Source organism: Pleurodeles waltl, chromosome 9, assembly GCF_031143425.1.
Source record: "Pleurodeles waltl isolate 20211129_DDA chromosome 9, aPleWal1.hap1.20221129, whole genome shotgun sequence".
Classification (NCBI taxonomy): Eukaryota; Metazoa; Chordata; class Amphibia; order Caudata; family Salamandridae; genus Pleurodeles; species Pleurodeles waltl.
Window position 1 is genome coordinate 358,738,929 of NC_090448.1, and position 27,984 is coordinate 358,766,912.

A 27,984-nucleotide genomic window follows, 5' to 3' on the forward strand; every position below is an offset into this window, starting at 1 on the left:
AACAGTTTTAATAAATACCTCTCAATATAGTGATATAAACTGAAGTACCGAAGTGAAACTCTCCCGCATTTTAAAAGCATACAAGAGAGCACTTTTAAATATGTCAGTTCTGGGTGTGAATGAAGCCAGATGCTCTAATGATTACATTTATTTTTGCAAGGTAAAGCAAACCTCCACTTACCAAGCATCTCAGGAACTGCAAAACGCATTTAAATTTTGCAGTGGTTAAAAGAGGCCTCGCCCAGCCGTACTAAGGATGACCCAGGGCCTCCTGGTAGCTACAGGTAGTGAGGGCTGATGGCTGTAAAGGTTTGCTCAGCTGTACAAGCAGTTGGCATACATTTTTGTCTCACATCGGTCAGCTGCATGAGTATACAAAGCAACTTTTCTTCAACCCACAAGCATGTGTTCTCCATTCTTTAACAGAAATGAGTCCTGTGATCCAAGCTGGAGAGAGCTATCAGACTCTTCCCTCAGCACCTCTCACTCTCACATTGAGGCAGATTTAAATAGTGGATACTGATGTTGTTCATGGTGAGAGGAGTGTGTGCTTGATGGCAAGGGAACAAACAGCAAGAGGTCAAGAGAGAGAAAATAGCCAGAAGAAGACAGTTGGTCTTGGAAATATAAGATATTAATATCCAGAGGAGGTGCTGTTGACAGGGAAAACCCCAGTGAAGGAAGATGAGTCTAGTAAAATAAAGTAGAGCTATGTCCTCTAAAGAGATGAATTAAACAACAGCCAATGGAGAAATGTTGTGGATAGGGAAGGGAAGGATAGAAGCCAGATGAGGACAGTGTCCGGATAATGGTGCGATATATATCATAAAACAAAGATGTCTCTAGTAAAGGAAGGAGGTCTGGCTAGATGAATGATCCTGTGATTCAGAGTCGGAAGAGGGTGTGTGGGAAGGGAACTACCTCAATGATATGTAGAAGGAGTGATTTATGGAAGGAGGGACACCATAATACAGAGAAAAGGGAAATTGTGTGGGTAACTAAGTGATACTGTGGTACAGAAATGGAAGAAGGAGTATCGGTATAGGACTGACACCATGACAAAGAGAAGAGAAAGGGTGTAGCATGGAGGGAGGAATGCTACCATGATAGAAAGATGCTGGATGGGTAAATGAGAGGCACCATGATAAACAAATGGATTAGGGGGTATGCTTGGTTCAGCTACACCATGATGTAGACCGGGTAGAGGACAACGGAAATTGGAGAGATACCCTGATAGAAGGAAATGATACTCTGTATGGATAAAGGGATTGTGCTACGGTAGAGAGGAGAGGGGGTGTAAAGACTGAGGAATGACACCTTGTTACAGAGAAGATTTGTATGAAAGACATGACACAGTGATAGAGAGATAGGAAGGCTTTAGGGGAAAACAAGGGTGCCATGATACAGAATGTAGAGGATCGCCAACATAATTCACAGAGCCAAGAGAGCTATGGAAAGGGGACTGACATCATGTTGCAAAGAACAGAGAAGTGTTATATTACGATGTGGATGAGAGGTAGTGGATAAGTGACACCATGTTGCAGAGGGGGTGTAGAGTAGAGACTTGCAGAGTTTCACTCTGTGGAATTCTGGGGAGTTACCTAACAACTTTTCGAGATTTCGCAGAGCGTTGGAATTCAGGCACATTGTGCTGCCCATGCTGCTTTTAAGTGCTGGGATCTTATCCAGTGCTGTAACATCAGCACGGACAGCACATGTGCCGCGCCAGAGGGTGCTATTACTTTCTGTTGCTCAAGTAAAATTTCTACTCGAGCAGCAGCTTTCTCAGCACGAGCGGCAGCTTTCTCAACGCAAGCGGTAACGACCTGCCACAGACACCCTCATTGAAAAATCTCACCAGGAAGTAGTCTAGCACTTTGGAAAGCCACACACAAGAAAAAACCTCACCACATGGCAGTTGGTTGAGTTTTTCCAGAACTCCTCGCTTGAAGTGGAGCACAGAGTGGGCAAAACTCTGCAAACTCCACTCAGGGAGCGCAGTTTAGCACCCACTTCAGTGTATGGATGGAGTGACATCATGATAGAGACAGGAAACACAGGAGAGGCAAAGGAGAGATGCCATATTAAAAGCATGGGAGAGCATGTATGGGAAGCGGAGTGACGCCAAGATACACAGAGGTGAGAGGGTTATTGAAAGACAAAGAAGCAAGAAAATGTATGAGTAAACAGTGATTCCAAGATACAGAGAGAAGAGACTGTGTTTGGGGGATGGATGATCACTTAATATAGAGATTCAGGTGGGAATAAGGGTATAGGTATGACACCAGGGTATACAGATTGGAGAGACTTCATTGGTGAAGGAGTGACACTATGATACAGAGAAGGGTGAAGAGATATTGTTAGAGAACTCACATCATGATACAAAGAAGCTAACAATTGTATGGGTATAGGAGTAAAACCATGGAACTAAAAGGAGAGAGGGTGCCTTGGTAGAGGAGTGACACCATGACATGGGGAAGGAAGAGGGCATATGGGTAGAGGAGTGACACTAACACACAGAAGAAAGAGAATATATGGGTAGAGGAGCACCACAATGAAAGAGACAAGGGAGAGGACCTATGGGTAGACGAGTGACACCCTAATACACAGAAAGGGTACCGGGAAAAAGCAGTGACTCCATGAAGAAGTGAAAGAAAAGCTTACATGGATAGAGTGACACCATGATACAGAGAGTTGAACTGTTGTAATGGTAGAGGACTGATCCCATGTTATGGGGAACGAAGATGACATATGGATTGAGGAGTAACACCATGAAGCAACAAAGGGGGAGGTTGTATGGGTAAAAGAGTTACACTATTATACAGAAAATGAAGAAGGTTTATTTGTGATAAGTGGAACCATGAAGCAGAAAGGGATGGGTTATTTGTGTATAAGAGTGGCACAATAATGCAGAGAGGGAAGGAAGTGTATGGAAGACAAGTGACACCATGAAAGAAAAAAGGTAAAGGATGTCTGGGTAGTAGAGAGACACCATGATAAATAGAATGGAGAGGTGCTGGGGAAGAGGAATGCACCAATAGTGTAGAGAAGTCAAGAAGGGGCCTTTGTAGAAGAGCAACAACATGATATAGAGAGGGGAGTGTATGAATGTGAGTGGCAGTGTGATAAGTAGAAGGGAGAGGGGTTATAGATGAGATAGGATACCATGAAGAGACGCGCATGGTTGATAGGCAGGATCCTTTGAACAGTGACCAGCAGAGACCTAAGCCGCTGGACCAAATGCAGTGCCAGAGATGGTATTTGTGGCTCCTTCTGCATACCTGTCTAGTTTCCAGGTAGATGTGTGATATGCTGCGCCACTCCAGGTGTTGTCTTTGAATTGTGGGACTTGTAGTCCCAGTTTTATAATTAAATAAACAATATTCACAGAACTCAAAAAAATATGGGCTGGACCAGCTTGTCTCTCATGGATATGGGAAACTTGGCAGGGCTGCTTCAGTGATGTCTTTACCAACTTACACACAGATCTGACATGAGCCACATCTCTCGTCCTGACAGACCTTGTTTGGGTGTCTGATTCATTCCGATAAGGGAAGAGTTGGAGGAGGAACGAGCACAGCGAGCGTGTCGCGAAAGAGCGATCCACAGCATGTAATGGATGGGATGCGACGAAACAGCAGGGTACATTTCAGGAAATGAAGTGCCCTAGACCTCAGGCCGTCTGCAAATGGACAAATAATGTACTACCTCAGAAGACAGCCATTATTGTTTCTAGATCTCCGGATAATGGCTGCATACAAACTGCCATTATGGTATGTTGCTCTTTCCTGCTGCAGAAACAGCACACCATCTTAATTCCTGAGAAGCCCTATTCCTCTTGCTAACAGAGCTTCTGCTGCTGCCTGAAAACTTTCATGAAGCACCAGCAGGGGGTGATGACAAGTTGAATGGTCGATTCCGACACATCCACTCCTTCTCATCCTAGTATACTGGTGTGGATACTTGTATAATTTGGCGAACAGGGCTGTCATGTTTGTGTTTTAGGGCTAACAAGGCTGGGAAATTTCTTTCACTGTGTGCTTGTCCTCCATTTAGTAATTTAGAAAGGTTGCTATGGGCATTAAAGGAAGCAAGAAAACTGCCCCTTTATCCTATTGGCGTATCTATTGGTGCAGAGGGAGCAGTTGCACTGGGGCTCAAGGTGTGACAGGTTTCTAATTATAACTGTCTTTTGCTAGAGAAGTAAGAGTAAAGATGCCCATTTTCTTGCTTGCCTATAGGTCCTTGGCCACCATGCTGCACCAGAGCCAATGCCCCAGTTTGGGTAGTGAAAGCCCTATTTGTGGTGCATTTGGCAGTGTTCGCTCTTTAATCCCCATGCCACTGCACTTGCTGCTCTCATGAAAGGTACCCTCCACCCGCTACATTGAGGACTCATTTATGAACTGCCTGAGTTGTCCACTGGCGAGTGTATGGACATTGCAAAAAAACTGGGACACATCTGTGCTGTTTGGGCTGGACATTCTTCCACGTTGACCCTTCCCTTCTAAACTACATACTAATGGTTGCTTGCAAAGCAGGCTAAGATGTCATGACCCAACCATGCCCTCACAGCACCATTCTGTTAACAACTCCCTGCAGTGAGGGACAGTGGATACGTAAAAGGGAAATGAGGTAGATGAGCGACCAGGTAAGGAGTGACTTACATAGAGAAGGTGGCACTGTGGGCAAAGGTGGTGGAGAATGAGTTTGGGCATTAATAGAAGGGCGGCACAGTTAGTGGAGGGACTGCAGGTAGAGGATGGTAGGAGTTTGTAGACAGGAACTGCCAGGACAGGGCATATTCAGAGATATAAAATTAGACCATAGGCAGTGTAAGAATAGCAGGTAGATGGCGGTAGAAGGATGGGATATAACTGTAAGAGGAGGGGATAACGAGAAGAGAAGAGTGGACTGAAGAGTCACTGCAGACAGAGGATTAACAGTAGGCAGATAAATGATGGTATGCAGAGAGGGAGCACATTAACTGTCAAGGATCATGTTCGCTTGTGTTTCATTCCATACCCTCTAAAATTATGGACACATTTCATCTGCATTGCATACCACACGTTTCACAGTAAGCAATAATTTATGCGGCCCTGCAAAGAATCCAAAGCTCACTGTGAAAAACCTGCATTGTATTCACCTTGCACTATCTTTGTGTAAACAAGCATGTCTCACTTTACTTCTGCGTTTAATACAGTGCCATATCCAGCATCTTTCAAGGTGCTAGTCTTGAAAATCCTCACAGGAACCACTTCTCTGAGGAAAGAGAACACAAATAAAAAGTGGGGTGACAGGGGAAAAGCAATTTAAGAGACTTGAGGATGCTTGCACTAGAACTATGAGTTGCATTAGAGATATAGAGCATTGTTCCACTATGTGCTAAGGTGTATCCTCAAGGGAAATAGCCTTTATAACACGACCATTACCATGCTCTACGATGCAAAATCTTACCATGCATATACCTTTACCACACATGCCTTTACAATGAAAACTACTTTTTTTCACAGGTAAGTGTAGAATGTATATATACAAATATAAATTCACTGAAACAACAAAGGTTACAGGAATGTTATAGTTAAGTTGATGTTTTACCTGTACAAAACCACAGAAATTGAGCAGTTATAGTTATACTTATAGTTATACTTTTTATAAATATTTTGTTTTCTGTTTTTCAGTATAGACAGAAGAAGAAATTAGCAGATAAACGATGCAACAATAGGAGTTCTGCAAATTACTCTTCTCTAAAAAGAGACAATCCCCCCTCCCCCACCCGGAAACACTACTCGTGCAGATTTGGGCTTCAAGTTGTATGTTTTACAGTTCCCATAAACATAGAGTGCAATACCACAAGAGTGTTAAACAACAAGGAGTTATGATCAAACAAACAGAGCTCTGAAGATATCCTAGGTGACGGATACTGGGCATACTTTTTGTCTAACAGAATCTCGTTTTGTTTATTTTGTCCCATCGTAGGGCTACTCTTTCTCTATTACACAGTCTTGACTATGTGTAGGAGGGGTGATTAGTTTTGCTTCATTTTCCACCTCTGATCCTGACATCATATCAGGCGGTTCATGCAGTTCTTGCAGCATACGCGCTCACACAGCCAGCTTATCCATCAGTTTATCAGCCTTGCTAACATGTTTCATTCTCACCTCTTCGGCCACTGCTCATTCCACCACGTCTCTGAGCCATTCTGTGTATTTAGGAGAGCCTACATTCAACCATCTAATGGTTACATATTGTTTTGCGATTAGTGTCCCCACAGTATAAATCTATGGCTGACTTTCTTTGTTTGCGGTGATGGGAGCAGTCCCAACAATAGAGCCCGGGTCTAAATGGTATCTCCCAACCTGTGATGCAAGCACAATCTCAATTTATTTCACCCCAAAACCTACTAAAAATGGATAATGCCACACTATATGCAAAAAATCGGCCTCCGGGGCACCATAATGGGTACCTCCATCTGATTGGTTTGTATATATTAGATGTAGGATCTTGGGAGCTAGGTACGTGTGGTGTGCATAATTATACTGTATTAATTTAAAGCAAGCATTGTAACTCACCTCTTTTGCCCCAGCATGCACTTTTCTCCATGTAGTCAGTGTTTCACCCAGCACTGTCTCCCATCTTTTCTCTGCTTTAGGGGTGAGTTTGGGAAGAACCTCTCTAAGTGCTCTATAAGATGGGAAATCAATTGTCTGCCCACTGCAGTGTTTAGCATCATAGTCAGTGCATGCAAAACAGGTGGCTCCCTTTGGAAGCACGGCCACAGATCTCCCACTGTCGCTGCAAGTTTTGCGTACTGCAAATATTGACCTGATCCCAACCCAAAGGAGTCTATGGAGTCTGTCTGCGGAATGAACTCTTCTTCAAGGTAAAGATCTTTCATTTTTGTACTGACATAACCTTAGCAACTTGTACAAATGGTTTGAGATTGCAGAGTGGCATGTCCCTGCCATAGGGAGCATGACAACACCAATGTGACAGCACATTCCCATACCATGCACACCTGACGAATGATGCACGGTGTTCCCTCCAGTACCTGAGCTCCACTCAGGAGAAAGGTCAGCAGTGACTGTTCCCCATACGTGGTCCGTAAGAGAACCTTCTCCCAGTTATTGTTTTCATCTAGCCAGTGAATCGCATGTTGAAGGTGGGATGCCTATTCTCTTCCGTTTGTTATCCCAGAGTATTTCCGAGATTAGGTGATCCAGGTCGGCAAAATATTTCTGGGGTATGTCGAAGAAGGTACCTTGTAGGCTATAGAAGCATCAGGGAAGTACGAGCATCTTCCTCACTGCTGCACGGCCCATCAACTACAGGGGTAATGTTTTCCAAAAACAGATCAACGCCTTTAGCCCTTCCATCATCCGTCCTATGTTAAGTTCTTATACCTTCTGTTCTGTATAAGCTAACCTTATACCCAGATATCTGACCCCTTTGCCACATCACAGGAGACCCACCCGTGGAAAAAACTCCATTGGCGTCTCTGCTAGCAGTCCCATAGGGAATATGTGTGAGTTTTGGGCATTCACGAAGAAGCCAGACACCTCTTCAAAAGTTTGCGATGCCTGCGGGAGTATAGGTGCAGAGTAACTCGGGCACCGGAGATACACCGGGGCATCGTCAGCATATAGGGACACCATGTGTGTGGTATCCCTGAAGGGAATCCTCTAGATTTTCAGGGCCTGATGCAGAAATGTTCCCAAACACCATGCTCCCCGTGGGTACATGCCCTTCAGGTTCCGTGTATAGTAATTTAACCCACACAAAATATTGTCGGCTGAAACCTATATTTCCCACCAACCATAAATATTCCCAATCTAGTGAATCAAATGCATGTTTGATTTCTTCACAGGAGATCACAAGAGCCCAAGGTTCCTCCTTCATAGGCAATGCATGGTATATGGGACAAGCACTGAATATTATACATGGTGCTTATATAGGGTATAAACCCACACTGATCTTTATGTACCAGTATGGGAGGTGCACAAGCAAGCAGGCTGTCAAGGCCCCACTCAGTATCTTAACATCCACATTCAAAGGGGACAACTGCCTATATGACGATGGTTTTACAGGATTTACAGGGTTTAGGGAGTAGTACTACCAGTGCCTTGTGCATGGTGCAGGCAACCTCCCCCTCTGGTGAGCTTCTTCGTAGACTTCCAATAGTTTCTTTACTAGTATACCTGCATACCGTTGGTAAAATTCAGCCAGGAGGCTATCATGTCCCAGTGTTGTGGCAATCTTTATTCATCGAATGGCAGCTGTAAGTTCTTCCTTGATGATGGGATCTTCTAAGGAAGACCTCTCATCCTCTCCCACTACCAGGAGAGGTATCTCCACTAGGAATGCAGCATCATGATCTCAGGCTGTCCCTTTGTGTTTTGCATACAAACGAACCAGATGAGATCTGAATCGTTCACTTATCACGACCTGCGTGTTAATGCAGGCTCCCGTTTCATTTCATAACATTGCAACTGGCTCTCGGGCCTCCTGTTGTCAAAGCAGTTGTGCTAACATGGCCCTGTCTTATCCCCCTGAGCAGGCAACCACTGCCGTTAGGCTCTCTGATGTATGTTTGCAGCTGGCGTTGGCCATCTAAGAGTTCCATCCGAGCTTGTTGCCATTCCTCTAATTAATCGGTAGGTCCTTTTCTAGGTTCTGCAAATGTCCCTCTTGATGGGTAATATCTCTGTCCAGTTGTCTCCGCACACCGTAGGTGGTTTTGAGGCATATTCCTCTCATCACCCTCAGCGCCTCCCACTCATATGCCCTACTGCTAGTGCTACCCCAGGTTTTCTCAAAAAGGAAGGAAAATTCCTCACAAAGTGTGGCCTCAAATGGGGGGTCTGTCAGTGCCTCAGCCTGCAAACACCAGAGCGTTACCACTGGACGCCCACGTCACCTGTCTAGACTCATCAATAGAGGGGATTGGTCCAATAAATATCATGATAGATACAAGATGTCTTATATCTTTGGGTTAAGGAAATGGACACATAAATGTAGTCCTGTCTTCTATGGATTCCTGTGGTAGATATACAACATGAGTAAACCCACAGCTGTTGATATTTCTGCCTCCATGGGTCTACCCCTTTAAGGTCCTGAATGAGGTCTAATAGCTGTCCTGTCATTTGTGGCTTAGTGTGTAGTTTCTAGGGCATGTTGTCAAATACACCATCTGGAACACAATTGCAGGTCCCCTGCTAGACTAATGTCTGCTGATAAGAACGCTGTGGCAGCATTGATTACCCCACTATAGAATTCACCACAATCAATATTAGGGACATACACATTGATCAAGCATATGTCGTGTCCAGCCACATTACCACATAGTATCATATATCTCTTCCCTGGATCTAGTATGTGTGCCTTATGTTGAATGGGGATCCCAGGGATGATCAAATTAATGCACCTTGTGCATACCCACAGTACGATGTTGCATATATTTGCCCTCTCCATCTTTTCCAGAGGGCAGTCCCCCATACATGAGTTCCTACAATAACCCAATGGACACTCAGTAGCGCTTCAGGCAGGCATGTGCTCTGCAACACTTCTCCAGATGTGCCAGACTCCTGACATTCCAAGTCAGACATTTATATACATCAGCCATTTCCATTGTAGAAGAGCCAGTATTGACAGCACCCATCACCGCACCCGTACTCTTCATACATACACGGGCCCACCATTGCAAGCACCACATACTACACACATGCATGAGGCAGTTTTCCCGATTCAGGGAACATAAACCGAACTAAAACGATACACCAACGCCCCTGACGCCATGGGCAGTGAAGCTGTCACATCCAGGCAACAACAAATCTGGGTGCAAACATGCATACCCCCCTCCATTCTCATCCTACAAGTGTTCAAACCAACTGAAACAACACCTATTATGAAAAGGTCCTCAATGCTGTGCTAGATGATAGAATGCCATGGGCGCTACAACACCGTAGCACTCAAGTGGTTCCCAGAATGCCTCAGCCCCTTGGACTCTTCAGCCCGCAACCAGCCCTGATACCCCAAAACCTGTCCCAGGATGTTCGATTCTGGTCTGGGGGGACCTGGCCTGGCAGTTTGGGCTGGACTGTTCCCAAGGGGAAAAGGGTCAAGATTGATTTGCATATGGCTGGGTCCAAACTGGGATGGCGTGGTGGTCTAAAAAACAATAGATTAAACCCAGATCTTTGTGACTGGGAATGAATGCTTGCATTGTTCAGCATTCCATCCATCATCTTTTCTTTTTTCTGAAAGAATCTTGTTGTGCATGGGAAGTTTTTTGGGTGATCTGTCAAACGTGGGCTGAGAAAAAGGGGGGGAGGGGTCAAAAAATGCATTTCCTATGTTAACTCCCAGAGGAGCTTTGAACACAACAACAGCCCGAACCACTGAACAGAATTACACCATATTTGGCAGAAAGGTAGCTTTCAGTACGTGGATTTTGCTTTTTGATATTTTGTGTAAACACATTCATCGGTTTAAGAGAAATTTAAGGAAAATCAAATTTGTATATCTAGAGGCGAGAAGGCTTTGCAAATCCTGTCAATCTCGTTCTGAGATCTGATTGGCTGCAAACACTTCAACCAGGAAGTGTTGCCAGCCATTTTGGGACTCGGCTTCAGACAAGTCCCAAGAAAAAAAGATTTAAAAAAAAGAAAGGTGGCCAGGGTCGGGACAACCTGACCCCTTAGCTCTGGTGCTGGGGTCCCAGAGACACCACCTCTACCCCCTATGGCACAAAAGCACTTTTTAAAAAAACATTGCCACAAATTGACGATGGCATCTCAAATGTGTGGCAAAAAATGTACCAAAGCCTCTGGGTGGGCCAGGTCCTGGGATATATAAAAAAGAAAGTAGGGGGTGCACAGGGCCCCCTTCATGAGCTTATTTATGGCCTGGGACTGCCACCTCCCCGGGACTTAAATCAAATAGTATGCTGGGCGCCACATGACCCCACCTCGCCCCGGTGACCACCACCTCTCTGGGGCAAAATCTTTTATTTATAGTAGGGGAGTGGTCCTGCAGACTCCCCCGGGCCCAGAGTACCTTCACCTCCCCAGGGCTAACGTTGTATCATATGCAGGTTTGCACAGCCCCCTCACTGCCCCGGGGACCACAACCTCCCTGGGGCCATTGTTTCAAAATAAGAGTGTTGCACCACCCCCACAGCCTCAGAGACCACCACTTCCCCAGTAATGTAATGTAATGAAATGGGGTAAGGAGTCTGTCGCGTACCCATGGGCCCTGGAAACCACTACCTCTCTGGGGCTATCTTTAATGTTGGAGAGGGGCATGCAGCCCCCTCATGGAATCATTAATGGCACTGGGGACTGCCACCCTCAGTGCCGTCTCCTGCTATGTCCCGGGCGCCCACGTTCGGGACATAGCTGTTTGCTCTGACTTGGTGGGAGCTTTGACAGCTCCTGCAAAATCATAGCAAACACAACTCGGCTCCCAGGAAGCGAGAGCTGTCAAACAGCTCTTGCTTGCTGGTAGCAGAGGTTTCCTCTATTTCTCTGCTCGCACACATGCAGGCAAGGAAACAGAGGAAATGATTGCTCTCACAAACAGGGAACTGTATGTTTAGCAACTCCCTGTCCGTGGCAGCAATGCCGGCTCCTGCAGGAGGTGGGAAGCTGACTGGGATTGTGGGACATTCAGACGGTCCCCTACGCTGGTTACTGGGTGCCCTGGGCCCCAGTGATGGGTTCCCCGGGGCTAAGATCAGCCTGGGGAGGGATGCTGTGTGGCCCATCTCCCACACTAAAAAAAGTATTTTGGGACTTGGCCCCGGGGGCTGGGACCCAGGGCTGAAATGGGCTGGGGGAGGGAGGCTGAGCGGACACCCACCCCTACTGAATGAAGGCCAGACCCCAGGGGATGGGATCCACCGGGCCGAGATCGGTCCAGGGAGGGGGACCGCACAGCCTTCCTCCCCTATTAAAATGTGAAATCCCTTTAAAGAGGTGAATGCATCACTGATCTATTGGAGTGCAATCTGCATGTGACTATGATGAGGGGGTTCTTTCTTGTCCTCTCCTGGTGAGAGCAGAGTCCATGGTTCTGCCTTTAAAATGCTGCAAGTATGTAAATATGCAAATCTCCTAGAAACTGAACCCACTTAACCTGTCCTGTCCACCTTAGTAGTATGCAAATCTTCCCTCCTCTATCCCTCCATTACTCTAGTCAATCCAACTAACAAACTCACATATCCTCCGTTCAAATTAACTCAAACTAATACTGTCCTCAGATTTCACTATACTAATCCCCCACTAATTCCTCTAGTGCTCTGAAGTAGCATGCTACTCGCCGAAATGCACTTCAATGCCTCGTCAGGGGTAGTAAGCGCTATATAAATACAATTACAATTATAAAGGTGTTCACGCATTTTGTCAGGATGATGGACAGCTTACCAAAGGGCCCCTCAGTGCATTTCCCACTAATTTTGGTGGTGCTTTCTTGATGCTAAGGAATATGAGGACATCTCCACAAAAACAAAGTCACACTTTTGTCATATAGATAACAAGAAGTACGCTGGTCTTGTGGAGATTTACGTCTTTGTAGTCTTGTTGGCCTCTCTATAGGAGGATTAATGTTATCACAGAATTCCAAGTGAAAGACGCACAAGGAACAATCACATTGCAAATGCACACAAGGTCACTAGTGACATTTCCTCATGGTCCATTACACAGCTGTAGTTTAGAATACACACTGGACATTTACCCAAGGAGGCAGAAAGAACTGCACTTGGGTATATATTTTGTGCACAGCTGTGGACAAACCTGGATAAATGGGCAGGTGAGATTCCTTTGTGGCTGAGTCACTCAAACATCTACTCACACACCCACACAGATACTCACACACCCACTCCAGACACACTCAGACACTCACTCAGACACTCATGCATCCACTCACAGACTCAGAGACTCATCTACTCACTCACAGACCCACACAGGCACTCACGCATCCACTCACAGACCCACATAGACACTCATGCACCCACTCACAGACCCTCTCATTCATTCACACACTCACAGACCCACTCAGACTCCCACACCCGCTCACCGACACACTCAGGGACTCTTGCACTCACTCACAGTCCCACTCAGAAATTAATGCACTCACTCACAGATGCTCCCACTCACTCACAGAGACACTCTCACACCCAGAGACTCCCTCTCACACCTACTCTCACACCCAGAGAGACACTTTCATACCCACATAGACCCTCTCACACCCAGACACTGGCACACCCACTCTCACACCCAGAGACATCCTCTCACATTTATTTTCACACCCAGTGAGGCAGACTCTGTGGCCAACCCCCACTGTGCACGGCCGAAGTCCCAGTTTGGTGCGGAGTTGGGTGGTTATAGGGGGTTGGCTGCAGGGCCTGGCACCCTCGCCATGCACTGCTAGTTACCCCAGATATAACAGTACTCATGACAACATTTATACTGTCAATAAAAATATCACTGAAACATTAGCAGTCAGTTTATTGAAGAAAAAATGGTGCATGCAAAGGACGTGAGTTATAGATACCTTAGGGTTATAGTTTTCCTGAAATAACTCTAACTATAACTGCTGAATTCCTATGGTTCTGTGAGAGTAAATTCAGAACAAGTATAATATCCCTGTAACCTTTTGTTTTTTAAGGGAATTTCTATGTCTTTTTTAATTCTATTTCCTAACTATAACTTCCCTGTGCATATGTGTTGTAATGAATACATTGTAAAAGCAAGCATGGTAATGGCATGTGTGTGGTACCGTCATACAACCTACCCATAAGTGTGCACACTAAGGTAGTATGTTGTATCACAGCATATACCCTGTTCCCATTGCATGATGAAACAGAGATAACCCTGCAGGTGAGTGCAGTGAGACACTGCCCCCATCTCTAGTGGGTCCCTGTGGGGTAGCTGGGACTCCTCTGCCCTACTCTCAATGATACCTTCAAAGGGTGCCCTGACTGTGCACCACTTCAACTTTGCATCTGCGCCAACATCTGTAATAGAGTGCTGACATAAAGGCGAAATATTCCCTCAATGGCATGGGCTCATGCCCCTGTGCTTATGAAGGCAAACCCTTCTGGAGATTGTATCTGCACACATTTAGCACTAGCACAATTCATATTAAACAAGGCACCTCACACGCATCTGTAGCTTCTGTTGTAATAAAATAACAGTACAATAATAGTACATTAGTACAGTAAGGTTTTGATTGTTCTCCATAACCTGAGGATCTTGCGAATCTGAACTTCTTTAGATAAGGCCGGCCAGGGTTACTCAAGAACGTGATCTTTTTCGTCTTTACAGTGGTAGCTTCGATGGTCTGGCGAATAGTGAAAATCATATTTTGACCAAGAAAAACAACATTTGATGGGCACAGGAGGAGGGGAGATAGGAATCCCAAATCACAAGGCAGTGCTGTCTGATTAAAAAATGGGTGCCATATTAGAAAGGCTGACCATTTCTTGGCTCCTTCTCAAATCTTGACAAGATGCTGTGACCATGGTTGTCAAAGTGGTATATCTAACAAGGACAACCAGGTGTGTTCACAGGTCATGTCTTGTTCATGTGTTCCAGTGGCATGCTCTGGGCCCCGGTGATGTGCGAATACTTCTAGTAGAAGGGCAAGAATTGCATCTTTATAACCCCACTTTACAGTTGGCAGTATCATCGCCAGCCATTGGAGAGCACGTGTAGACATAAAACACATTTTTAGAACTTGCACGATCCATACATATGGAGGGTAACTGTGGCCATTCTGGCATCTAATAAATGTGGAGTTTAGTCAGAGAACTGAATGGGTAATTATGTAAGTGTTGGTTTAGTAAAAGGAGTATGGATTTAATTGTTCCCAAGCAAACACTAAGCACAGAAGCGAGGAAAGAGGTATGGTAGCACCATATATCTAACGCTGGATGTAATCACACTGTGTAAACGCACGTTTAACATACTGAACATCCTGTCATGTCTCAACGCATTGTATATTATGTCCCTAACTAATAAATAATATGTCATGTCATGCACTAATACTTTCTACATTCTGTCATTATACCCATAGATCGTAACTCATGTCTTGTTCTAATACGTTGTGCTTTAGACTGCATTAAGAATTTGTAAATCATGTCATGTACAAATACATTTTACATTATGCGATTACACTAACATATTTTTAGTCTTGTCATGCACTAATACATTCTACATAATGCAACTGGCGTGCACATCGTAAGGCTATTCACATAACAATACACTGTACATTATATCTTGCAGTAAAATATTGTAAGGTATCAGTGGCGGCTGGTAATTTTAGGAGGGAGGGAGGCGGCGGGGAAGCAAACTCACACTCATTCATTCACACATGCTCGCACACGCACATCCATTCACAACACTCATCAAATATTCAAACATCCACGCACACACTGAACATTAATTTAAAAACACACACACACACTTACCTTCATCTCTGACTCTGAGGTCCCAGGAGGGTTGGGACTGCTGCCTTTCCTTACTGGCTGAGGGAAGGCAACAATCCCTCACTTGTCACAGAGTGGGATGGGGTCAGTGAGACTACTGACCCCACCCCACTCTGTGACAAGGTGTCACTGATTGACACTCGCCCTGGGCGCTTCAGGGCTTAAACCTGAATCGCCCAGGTCGGAGTCAGTGGGTGACGCTTCCCTCATCACTGAGGGCCTTGAGGCATCTTTGCTGAGCTGAGGAGGTCACGCCCATAGGAGCTGTCACTCTTCAGCCCAGCAAAGTTCAGCTCAGGCAGCCAGGAGCCTACACAAGTGGCTCATGTCTCGCTCCTGGCTCCCTGACCTGAAGATGAAGAGTGTCTGTCAGGCTGACCTTTGCTCAGCCTGACAGGCACTCTTCATGAGGGGCAAAAGGTGGAGGGTGCCCCCTCCGCCCTAATGGACAGTAACGGACAGGCCGTGGCTGTAAGGTATGAAAGAAGACCATATACAGTTCCAGGGGAGGTTTTGTGAACTCTCGGGTTAAAGTATCGGAACTCAAAGGATCTAACCAGATTTGTTAGCGTTAACAGATAGATATTCAAGAATAGGGTGAAAGAGCATAGCACTGACATATACCACACATTATATATTTTGGAATATAACAGAGGGGATATAGTGAGATCACTTGCATATATGAGCCTAGAATTATGCGATCCAACTTAGCATTGAGCCTCAAATGCCGACACCATTACTTCTATGCAGTAGAAATTGGTGGTTAATAGTGGTGAAAGATGCTATGAAGCTTATTTTGGAATATGTTTAAATGGACACCACTACAATAATGTATGTCTGCAGTTCAAGAGCAGAGGAAACGTGGTATTTATTAATCTATGGAAGAGGGAATCAGTTTGGAATTCACACATTTAAAGTGGATAATTCGCTAGAGCCAAATGGGATACATTCAAGGATACTGATTGAGCTTAAAGAGGCATTGGCAGCTCCACTGACAACCTTGTTAAAGGCCTCTCTGGAGACAGATTTGATGCCAGAGAATAGAGGAGAACAGATGTATTCCCAATTCATGAAGAGGAAGGAGGGAGACATTAGGCAGCTCCATTTATGCAAGCCCCCCTTCAGTGACGCAGAAAGTTATAGAAAAACTATGTGAAATAATGTGAAAAAACAGGTGGGATATCATGAACCATTTGAACCATTTCATCCTAATATCCTTTGTGGCTTTGTTTTCCCAGCTAGGCAGCAATAACATAATCTTTGGGTTTGTGACTTGGGGTTAAAATCTAGGGGAAAATGATGAACATGGAGTACTCAGATGTCAGCCAAGTCTTCAATACAGTTCCACATCAAGGGCTCACAGACTATCCAACTCCTTATCCACAGCACTAGCTCTTTAAAATAACGAGAGCAATGTCCATATTATTTGCCCTCTTTCTAAAGGCAAGAATATGAACCACACTTTGTTAAGGAAGGAGCCCTCCATTGCCTAAAGAAATACCCACGAAATGTAACAAGGGTATCCAAACTATCTTTCAGCCTTTTAGATACTATCCAGAGAGTCAGGTGTCTCAGATAACTTGTAGAACCAAGTTAGTAAAGAACCAAGTACTTATTAATTACATTATAATATAAATACAAGGTTGTGTCTCCGTGTGTATTCAGTCAACGTCCAGTAAAGTCAATTTCTCCATATGAAAAACAAATTGGAATGTAGTGGGAAAACAATACCAGCAAATGGACCCCAGTGTACGAGGACATATGAAACTTGGACATATTCCTTCCTTCCTGTGAGGAACAGAAATTCTAATTTTTTTAACAGCTGCACCTTTTGGTTCTGTTTCACTAGGGATAAATAATAAAATTGATATCTTGATTGTTTCCACACCGGACATCATTCAGTTACTGCTGTATCCTGATTTGCTCTTCAAAGAATGGATTGTGAGCAGCAGAAGAAACTAAAAGTCTTTGAATACTGTCCTGGCTCTTTAAAGGAGAAAATCTGGCAAATATGTTTAGCTTCCCAATGATAATAATCAAGACTTGCAATAAAGTCGCTGAGGCAATAGAAATAGTATTTAAATTAAAAGATACTTTTATCTGCAATTCACAGGTATAATTATTTACAAACAGAGATGAAGATGTGCTCTCTAGGCTTTTTCTTGCATCTTCTTTAGGTAGTTTTTGTCAAGCTCAGGGTTTAGTCATGCAGAAGGTTATGAGTTGTGCAAGTAATAGCATGCAGGTTGCACAACTATTGAGAGACAAAGAGCTTGAAGTCTGTTAGAAATGGGGTCTTTGATTGACAGTCAGGTTACCCCCTGTTCAAGCAAGGACCCTCACTCTAGTCGGGGTAAAAGAGAATCACCCTCAGCTAACCCCTGCTTACCCCCTTGGTAGCTTGGCAGAGCAGTAGGCTTAACTTCATAGTGCTAGGTGTAAAGTATTTGTACCAACACACACAGTAACTTAATGAAAACACTACAAAATGACACAACACCGGTTTAGAAAAATAGGAAATATTTATCTAAACAAAACAAGACCAAAACAACAAACATCCGACATACACAAGTCAAGTTATGATTTTTTAAAGATTAAACTCAAAAATAGCGCTTAGAAACAAAAATGCTTCGATGAGATGTTAACACGGCGTTGTGACGGAGTCGTTCCCAACAAGCCGACACCAGCGGCGCCGGACACGGAGTCGTGTAGACCCCCAAGTACAGTACCTTTGATGAAGAATGAAAACAAGCCGATGCGTGAAGTCGGGAATCACGGCGTCTGTGCGAAACGTTGAATCTGTGCACCCCTAGCGGCGTCGGTCACGACGTGGTGCGGCGACTTCCACGGAGTCGTGGACTTCAGCGGGGCTGCTGCGGCGTCGGGCCTGCGAAGAGCGTCGCGTTCCAGCGAAGGTCACGGCGTCAGGTGCAGGTGGCGTTACCGGATTCAGCAGCGGCGTCGGTCCGAAGTCGTCCGAAGTCGATTTTCTTGGATTCCACCAGCTTTCCTTTCAAGGGCCCAGGGACTGGATAGGGCACCACTTGTCGGGGCAGGAGTCTCTCCAGAGTCTCCAGGTGCTGGCAGAGAGAAGTCTTTGCTGTCCCTGAGACTTCAAACAACAGGAGGCAAGTTCTGAATCAAGCCCTTGGAGATTTCTTCACAAGATGGAAGGCACACAAAGTCCACTCTTTGCCCTCTTACTCTGGCAGAAGCAGCACTGCAGGAAAGCTCCACAAAGCACAGTCACAGGCAAGGCGGCACTTCTTCCTCAGCTATCGGCTCTTCTCCAGGCAGAGGTTCCTCTTGGTTCCAGAAGTGTTTCTAAAGTCTGTAGATTTGGGTGCCCTTCTTATACCCATTTTAGTCTTTGAAGTCACCTTTCTTCAAAGGGGACTCACACCTACTTGTGAAATCCTGCCTTGCCCAGGCAAGGCATCAGACACACAGCAGGGGGTTGGAGCCGGCATTGTCAGAGGCAGGCACAGTCCTTTCAGATGAGAGTGACCACTCCACCCCTCCCTCCTAGCAGAGATGGCTAATCAGGAAATGCAGGTTACACCCCAGCTCCCTTTGTGTCACTGTCTGGTGTGAGGTGAAAAACAACCCAACTGTCAAGCTGACCCAGACAGGGAATCCACAAACAAGGCAGAGTCACAGAATGGTTTAAGTAAGAAAATGCTCACTTTCTAAAAGTGGCATTTTCAAACAAAAAGTGGCATTTTCAAACGCACAAGCTTAAAATCAACTTTACTAAAAGATGTATTTTTAAATTGTGGGTTCAGGGACCCCAAACTCCACATGTCCATCTACTCTCTAGGGGAATCTACACTTTAATCATATTTAAAGGTAGCCCCCATGTTATCCTATGAGAGAGACAGGCCTTGCAACAGTGAAAAACGAAGTTGGCAGTATTTCACTGTCAGGACATATAAACCACATTACTATATGTCCTACCTTATCCATACACAGCACCCTGCCCTTGGGGATACCTAGGGCCTACCTTAGGGGTGCCTTACATGTAAGAAAATGGAAGGTTTAGGCCTGGCAAGTGGGTACACTTGCCAAGTCGAATTTACAGTGTAAAAATACACACACAGGCACTGCAGTGGCAGGTCTGGGACATGATTACAGAGCTACTTATGTGGGTGGCACAACCAGTGCTGCAGGCCCACTAGTAGTATTTGATTTACAAGCCCTGGCACCTCTAGTGCACCTTACTAGGGACTTACTAGTAAATCAAATATGCCAATCATGGATAAACCAATTACATACAATTTACACGGAGAGCATATGCACTTTAGCACTGGTTAGCAGTGGTAAAGTGCTCAGAGTTGAAAAGCCAACAGCAACAGGTCAGAAAAAAATAGGAGGCAGGAGGCAAAAAGACTGGGGATGACCCTGCATAAGCAAAAGTCCAACAAGGTCCATTGAAAATATGGCAACCTGTTCTTGATTAAATACTATAAAAAGTAGACAATTAAAAGAGGGATATCATTGATAAAAATGCATTTAACTGTTTAATTAAGTTTGGATAAAGTCAGGAGTAATACAAATATTGATATCTGGATAAAAACCATTATAGCTTTTCCATAAACAGTCCTTAAAGACAAGAATAAATTAACGTTGCAAAAATTCAAAGTACCTAATTATATTTCACAGGTAATCTCATTTCACGCTCAACTGTGCAGGTCAAAGTCCAATTTGTGGAGCTGTGTCTAGGTTACCTAGTGACGGAATTGTTAACTAAAAAAGGAAGCTCTTATTCACTATACCAAACTATATGATGACTAAGAATGTGTATATATTGAAGACTTGTGTCCCCTGGTTTTCAGTGTCTGCTGTTGGTGGGGTTGGAGCTCAAGATACCGTAGGCTCTTATCAAATGGGCCTAGGTTGTCAGTCCCTTTGTGGTCCAGCTGTGGGTCCTTATGCCTGAAGCTTCTATGTACTTTTCCCTGAGCACGGAATTTGCCTTGTGCTTTAATAGGACTCTGGCAAGGGGATATTTGGACCACAAGTTAATTCTTGGAAGTTGAACATGGTTTGGCACTAAATCGGAAAACTCCTATCTGTAACTTGTGTGGGAAATGCCGTGAACGACGACTCCGTAACAACGAAAGCGGAACAACGCTTTCCTCAACCACAACTTCATTGTTTTGTGCCTTAACCACGCATGTGCTGAACAACGCACATGCGTGGTTAAGGCACAGAACAAGGGAGGATGACGTGATGAGTCTGGTCTGGCTGTGTGTGTGGCGGGGTGGGGGGTTGGGGTTTTATTTTTAGGGCCAGGGATGGGGCGGTCGGGGTATTTTTAGTTTTAGGGGCGGGGTGGGGGATTGGGGTTTTAGTTTTAGGGGAGGGGCGTCAGGGCGGTTTAGGGGCGGGGAGGGTGCACAGGGGTGTTTTTAGTTTTAGGGGCAGGGGTGGGGGGTTGGGTTTTAGTTTTAGGGGCGAGGGTGGAGGGGTCGGGGTATTTTTAGTTTTAGGGGCAGGGGTCGGGGTTTTAGTTTTAGGGGAGGGGGTGGGGGGTCGGGGTATTTTTTGCTTTAGGGGTGGGGGTGGGAGTCGGGGGCTTTTAGTCTTAGGGGCGGGGTGGGGGTTGGGGTATTTTTAGTTTTAGGGATGGGGGTCGGGGGTTTTAGTTTTAGGTGCGGGGCAGGGGTATTTTTAGTTTTAGGAGTGGGGTTGGGGTTTTAGCTTTAGGCGAGGGGGTGTCGGTCGGTTTATGGGCGGTAGGGAGGGGTATTTTGAGTTTTAGGGGCGAGGGTGGGGGGTCGGGTATTTTTAGTTTTAGGAGTGGGGGGGTCGGGCGGTTTAGGTTTGGGGAGGGGTATTTTTAGTTTTAGGGGCAGGGTGAGGGGTCGGGTATTTTTAGAATTTGGGGGTGGGGGGTCGGGGTGGTTTAGGTTTTCAGGGGTGGGGTGGGGGATTGGGGTGGTTTAAGTTTTAGGGGTGGGGGTTGGGGTGGTTTTAGGTTTTAGGGGTGGGGTGAGGGTTTGCGGTAATTTTAGGGGTGGGGGTTGGGGCGATTTAGGTTTTAGGGGTTTGTTGGGGTTTGGGTAATTTTAGGGACAGGGGGGTTGGGGGTTTTAGATTTTAAGGGCGGGGTGGGGGACTCGGGTAGTTTTAGGGGCGGGGTGTTGGGGTGGTTTTATGTTTCAGGGGTGGGGGTTGGGGCAGTTTAGGTATTAGGGATGTGGTGGGGGTTGGGGTTGTTCTAGGGGTGGGGGTTGGGGTGGTTTTAGGTTTTAGGGGTGGTTTTGGGGGGTCGGGTAATTTTAGGTGCGGGGTGGGGGGTTACGGGGGTTTAGGTTTTAGGGGTGGGGTGGGGGCTCGTGGTAGTTTTAGGGGCAGGGTGGTTTTAGGTTTAAGGGGTGGGGGTTGGGGTACTTTAGGTTTCAGGGATGGGGTGGGGGTTGGGGTTGTTTTAGGGGCACAGTGGGGGTCGTGGTAATTTTAGGGACGAGGTGGGGGGGTTGGGGTAGTTTTAGGGGCAAGGGTGGGGGGTTGACTTGGTTTTAGGGGAGGGGGTGGAGGGTTGCGGTAATTTTTAGGGGTGGGGGTCGGGGGCCAGGAGGGACGCATGCTGTAACCATGCATGCCTATTACTAATACCTATACCAGGAATGCCTTTACAACAAAAAATCGTTGTCAAGGCATTCGTGGTAAAGGCATTAATGGTAACAACACGGTCGTTGTTCTGACCTCGTTGTTCAGGCATGCGTTGTTCCAGCATGCGTTGTTACGACATACGTTGGCTTCCTAGCTGCATACAGGCTTAATGAATGGAACCCATTCCAGCCTTCTTGCTTCAACTTGTACCTCAGTGAAACCAGACAAAATCCCCATGAGTCGCTATACTGTCATTTAAACTCAGTGCCCTGTGCCCTGCTTAATAAACATCTCTCCTTAGGAGATTATTTTTGATTGAGTCTCTTAAACTAGTTTTACGATTTAGGGAAACAAATGCATTGACAGTTCAGTGTCAGGGAGAGATATATGAACCTCTTGCTGGCTTGGCTTTGATTGATACTGATCCTGGGAGAAGGGTTTGCCTGCACAAATAGTGCCGCCCTTCTTCGCCTAAAGAATTACTCAACCTTACTGTAGAATCCTCAGATATCCTCAGCTGGATTCCACTTTGGAATGTTTGTGATGATTTGACTGTTTAGATTCCATGCTTCTCAGTGATGTTACACTATGTCTGAGGTATCTTTTAAACCTATTTATGAACTTTTCCTCCTGCTTTCTTTAATTATTTGGAGCCACGTTTTGGTAAACATGCTGATTTCACACCTAGTCTTTGACATTAAGTGTTAATCTCTTTTGGAATTATAAAGAGGCTGATATCTATCTCACAATATTTTCATAGGTTGGTCGAATACACAAGAAAATATCGAGAAACTTGTTTAAATTGATTATAAGTCTTACCTTCACCAAACATGCTTAAACAAATTCAAAATGGAGTATGTAGTGTGTTATTTGTTTCAATGTACTGCTAATACCAGTTTACAAGTAACCCTGAGAATCATACTACCATTCACAAATCTTACACTTACCATTTCAAAGTATCACTTTCAACTGTTTTAAATGTCACCATTTTGTAAAATCACATACTCCCTTTACTTATCGTCAACAAACATTTAATTTTCATATGGTAACTACCCAGCTTCTGAAACGTTCTTTTGAAAATCTTAAAGTATGCCAATTATTTATCACACTGTTGTACTGAAAAAAGTGAACAGGATAGCTATTCCTACGTGATCGGACTTCATTCTCAAATTATTATTAGTAGCGTCTTATGAATATTTATTTGCATGGCCAGTAGATCAGTGCAAGCTATGCGCTGCATATAATCAGGATAGGAACACTACATTACATTCAAAGTAATATTCCTGTAGCATTGTACTGTGTAAAGCTACATTTAATGAGTGTATGCTATGATCACTTTCTGCTTATCCTGTAATACAAAACACCATAGTGTCCAAGCAAAAATAAGAGAGTCACATCATCTGTTGTCAAACCAACTCTCTGCATTTGTCAGGTTATCACAAAGAAACCTCAGGGTTTATATCACACTCTTTAAATGTTCGAATCCTACAAGGAGTTTCTGCTGGAGGTAGAAGAGCTGCAAGTTTAATTAAATGGAACAAAAAACAATACATTCTTCAGCTATTGATTCAAATTAGGATAACCTATCACTCTACTTTAATTCAATTTTCTACCTCATCCAATTATATTTCAATTGGGAATACTATCTTGCTTTGAAAACAGGGTATGAAAGAAAGAAATCTATTTTGTAAAGTCCACTCTGCAGTTGTGTGATGACCTTAAATTCCCTCTTTGATTTCAAGCTTTCATATCAGCCCTAATCTACTCAATGCAGTTACATTGGCTTTCTCCCAAAAAGGGTATTAGCTTTTGCAATGTAAAATGGTTTTTAGTCATTTAAGGATCTTACGTTGAGAAACGCAGCTATACATGAGAAAGCTATATTTGTTTGATTAATCTTGAAAATTATTTGAGGAATACCATAGGCTTTAGCACTTTCAATTTTCCAAACGATACTTTGCTTCACTAATCTAATGCATGTCTTGCATTGCTCATCCTTTCACTACACTCATGTCTACTATTTTTGTGCAATGGGTGTGGTGTACAGGAACAACTTCAAAAGATATCCCAACTCCTGTGACCCCACACATACTCCATGCAAACGGTGTGCTTGACAACTTTTGAGGACACAAACAGGTGGACGACTGTTTTAGCATGATCACAATAATCAAAATAAGGTTTGATCTCAAATCTGAACACAAAAATGCTAATACTATGTCTTCCTTTGAATTAGTTTCGTTTAGGTGATATGTTGCAAAGAAGCGTCTATGTATTTCCATAAATACCCATATATTTTATCAGCAAACACATTTCTTATTATACACCTACTTCAGAGCATTACCTAAGTCTCATGCCTACACATGTGTAAGAGACAGAAAACAGTCTGCTACCTCTTAAAGCCTTTGTGTAACGTTTTCTCTGCATTTTGGATTTTGTATTGTGCACAGCATTACTCTGCCACTCATGTCCCACTGCCTCTAAATAGCCCGCTCTTCGATCCCCTCAGGTTGTGGGACGTTTGCATGAGTCTTGCCACTATGTAATTTCCTTGGGCGCCAATTGGTGATCTGTTTGAAATGAGCCAATGTGGTGGAAAATCAGCAAACACTCTCCAATTGCTGAATTTCATCATAGTTCCTGAGCACTGCTCTTGCATTGTGTTCGGATTTGGTCAAGACATATGGAAATATAATCCTGGGCTCCTACCTCGAATTCACCACATTACTCTGGGGGGGAGAAGGGGAACAGTGACACAATGCATGGGTAAAACCAATATTGAACCTAAGGAGGGGTCACCTAGTTTGACACATTGATTCCTTAAAGATACTGCATAGGTCTTTTAGGTGTTGCTGAATGCCAGGATTCAAATTACCCATCACCCCTGATTTTGCCCCTTTGAATCAAAGTTTTAGGTCTGACATTAGCCGAGACGGTTTGATCTTCATAAAATTATATGCATAATATACTTATTTACAGGAAATTTCAGCCAGCCCTCTTTATCTACTGGTCTTCCTCCCATTACAGCATGCAATATGGGGCAATAGATCAGCATGCTTCAACCACTGGCAAACTTAACTGGGAGTGACAGCATTCTACCCTTTCCCAAGGAGCACCTCTACACACAAATTAGTTTCCTTAAGTGCCAAGGATTTCTTTGGCAAATGTTCTTTTTGACACCCAAACGTTGTTTTTGCTTTTATCTAATGTTTTTTCTTAGATTCATGAACACTCAGCAGCTTCCTAACAATACAATGTTGCAAAAAACATGAAAACCAAAAGAAGAATTGGCCATGTCAAGATGCTGGTGATACACATCAGACCTCTTGGCTTTGTCAATGCTTGTTCTGAATACTCTTGTGTTTGCCCATTAAAATGTTTCTCTTGTAATCTAATCTAATCAAGAACAGGGCTCCCCCTGGCTACATATTTCCTCATTTCTTGTTTGATTTATTTCATATGGAGTTCCTCTTTAGCACCACAGTAGATCCACTGTAGGCATATGGAAGTGAGGCACTCACAGATTCTATGGGAAATCCAGGAGGGCATACTGGGTGAGGCGATGGAACCTATGAGAGTTCAAAGCAACACATTATGTAAAATTCAAAACCCAGCAACAAAGGGGCCTTTGTGGAATATGTACTCCATGTGTTTATTATTATCTATAAAAGATGCACCCCAAACATGTTGCGGGGACCTAAGTTCAGGCATATGGTGCGAGATCCACCAAAAAACATTGTGGTGAGCTCAAATCTAAACATACTATGAGGAACCCACATTTAGGGGTACCACTACAAGTATAATGTGTGACATACTCAGTAAACTCTCCAATGGAGAGTCACAACCAACATAGAGTGGAAAATGCACCAGTGGTGCACTGAAAGATCCTTCAACAGATGCTACAAGACATGGGCTCGCAATTGATTGTTAAAGAAAGATGTAACCCAGACTTTTTGAAACATCTTTAAGGAATGTTTTGAGAGGGACTTCCAGACTTACACTCAATGATGAGAAATTAAGGCACTGAAGAGGGTCAGCTGTATGATTGCCTAATACCTGTTTTTTTTCTTTCATTTCAGGATGATCCCACCCACGAGTAAAACATTTCTGGTAAATGATCTGGCGGCAGGCCGTGACTACGACTTGTGTGTCCTGGCTGTTTATGATGATGGCATCACCTCCCTGACAGCAACCCGGGTCGTGGGCTGTGTGCAGTTTACCACTGAGAGTGAGAACACTCAGTGCCGATCCATCCACACCCAGTTCCTTGGTGGCACAATGATCATCATCATTGGCGGTATCATTGTGGCCTCTGTCCTGGTCTTCATCATCATCCTTATGATTCGGTACAAGGTCTACAGCAACCAGGATGATCAGCAGAAGGCAAAGGTCAGCAACGTGTACTCACAGACTAATGGAAACCAGCCTGGGAGTCAGTCCCAGTCCAGTTGTAAGCTAGGAGAAGATAAGTACGAGACCTTGCCACAGACCATCAACATCACTGCCAAGGAGCCGCCTGCCGAGGATCTGCGAGTGGACATCCCAAAGGATGACGCCTTTCAGACTTCATCAGCCGCCTCAAACATCATGATGACTGAGCTGAACAGACAGAAGAGAAGGGCTTCCGAGGACCTGCAGACTGTTGCCCTCTTGTCTTCAGAGGACCGAGAAACCGAGAGCAGTATGGCTGGCTCCTCCATGTCCCTATGCTTGTTGGACTCCAACCAGGAGATGCCATCTCGCCGGGGCAAGCTGGGAAATGCCTGCCTCCTGCCTAGGGAACTCTCCAGGACTCAGCACCACCGGTTTTCCTTTGATGGGGACTACTCCCTCTTTCAGAGCCACAGTTATCCGAGGCGGGCACGGACAAAGAGACACATGTCCACCTCAGAGCTGAACTCAGATGAGTCCTCACTCAGTCATAAGAGGATCACATTCAGCAGCACTGAGTGGATGTTGGAGAGCACCGTCTGAAGGAGGCAGTGTGTGAATTGGAAACAAAGAAGTGCAGGTATTCTCTGTCCCACGGTACCTGCTACCTTTGGAGAAGCGCCAGTACTCTCACTTTGAATGAAAAGAAGTGCTGGTACTCACCACCTGGCAGCACAGGCCCGTTTAAAGCACTGAGAGGAGGCCACACAGGGGATATGTGGAAGAGGAGGTAGTAACAACCTCCATTTCCACAGGGCACGCACTCCAGTTCTCCAAAAGACCATTTGCAGCTGTGCCTTAAAACCCACAAATGAACGAGCAGTGGAGGAGAGACTTGGCGTTTTCTGACTGCTATCTGCTGGAGACAAAGCAAAAGCAAGCGGCAGTAGCATATTTATTCCACAAGCGGTGCTGAGGGTGGCGGCCTGGGAAGGAAGGCGGGTCATCCACCTATGTGTGGATGTTTTCGAGGGCTATTGGTTGAGCTAGGTGACCATCACAAGAAGAAGAAGAAGGTCAAACGCACACGAGACACGACATTCAACGAATCTTTTATCAAATAAATGTTTATGCATTACTGTACAAATTCTAACAATAGAGCTCGGCGTCAAAAAGAACTGAACCGATAAAAAAATGAGCTAAGAAAATCAACATCTGTTTCACACAATCTCTCCCATGCTGTATCTGGCTGGTCTGGATCATACAATGTGTTCTGTGTGTTCGGTTCCTGACAATTTCACACCTCCATTGCCTCCTCATCACTTTGCAGGGGGGGAGGGAGGGGACAAAAAACAAATCAAACGTTTAGTGTTAAACGCGGGTTTTTACATTAAAAGCTCGCGAGGCGTCGCATTCATTTCCTCCTCCTCATTGGCATTCCGTTTCCTACCCATTGATCGTTTTTAACGGTTTATTAAAAGCCCCATTCTGTGTGACGTATTTTGTCCTGA

At 44.7% G+C, this 27,984-nt stretch overlaps 1 protein-coding gene across 4 annotated transcripts in view; it reads left to right on the plus strand.

Annotated features, from left to right (window-relative positions):
• The window catches only part of LRFN1 (leucine rich repeat and fibronectin type III domain containing 1), a 695,926-nt gene extending 667,954 nt beyond the window's left edge, over positions 1-27,972 (plus strand). For 2 of the 4 annotated variants that reach the window (XM_069206932.1, XM_069206931.1), the window contains one exon: positions 26,182-27,971. In XM_069206932.1, coding sequence (XP_069063033.1) covers positions 26,182-27,076 — 895 coding nt within the window. In that variant the 3' untranslated portion in view covers positions 27,077-27,971. Of the gene's footprint in view, positions 1-26,181 lie in introns of all 4 variants that reach the window. The other 2 variants (XM_069206934.1, XM_069206933.1) reach the window with 2 other exon arrangements.
• Positions 27,973-27,984: the final 12 nt, after the last annotated feature.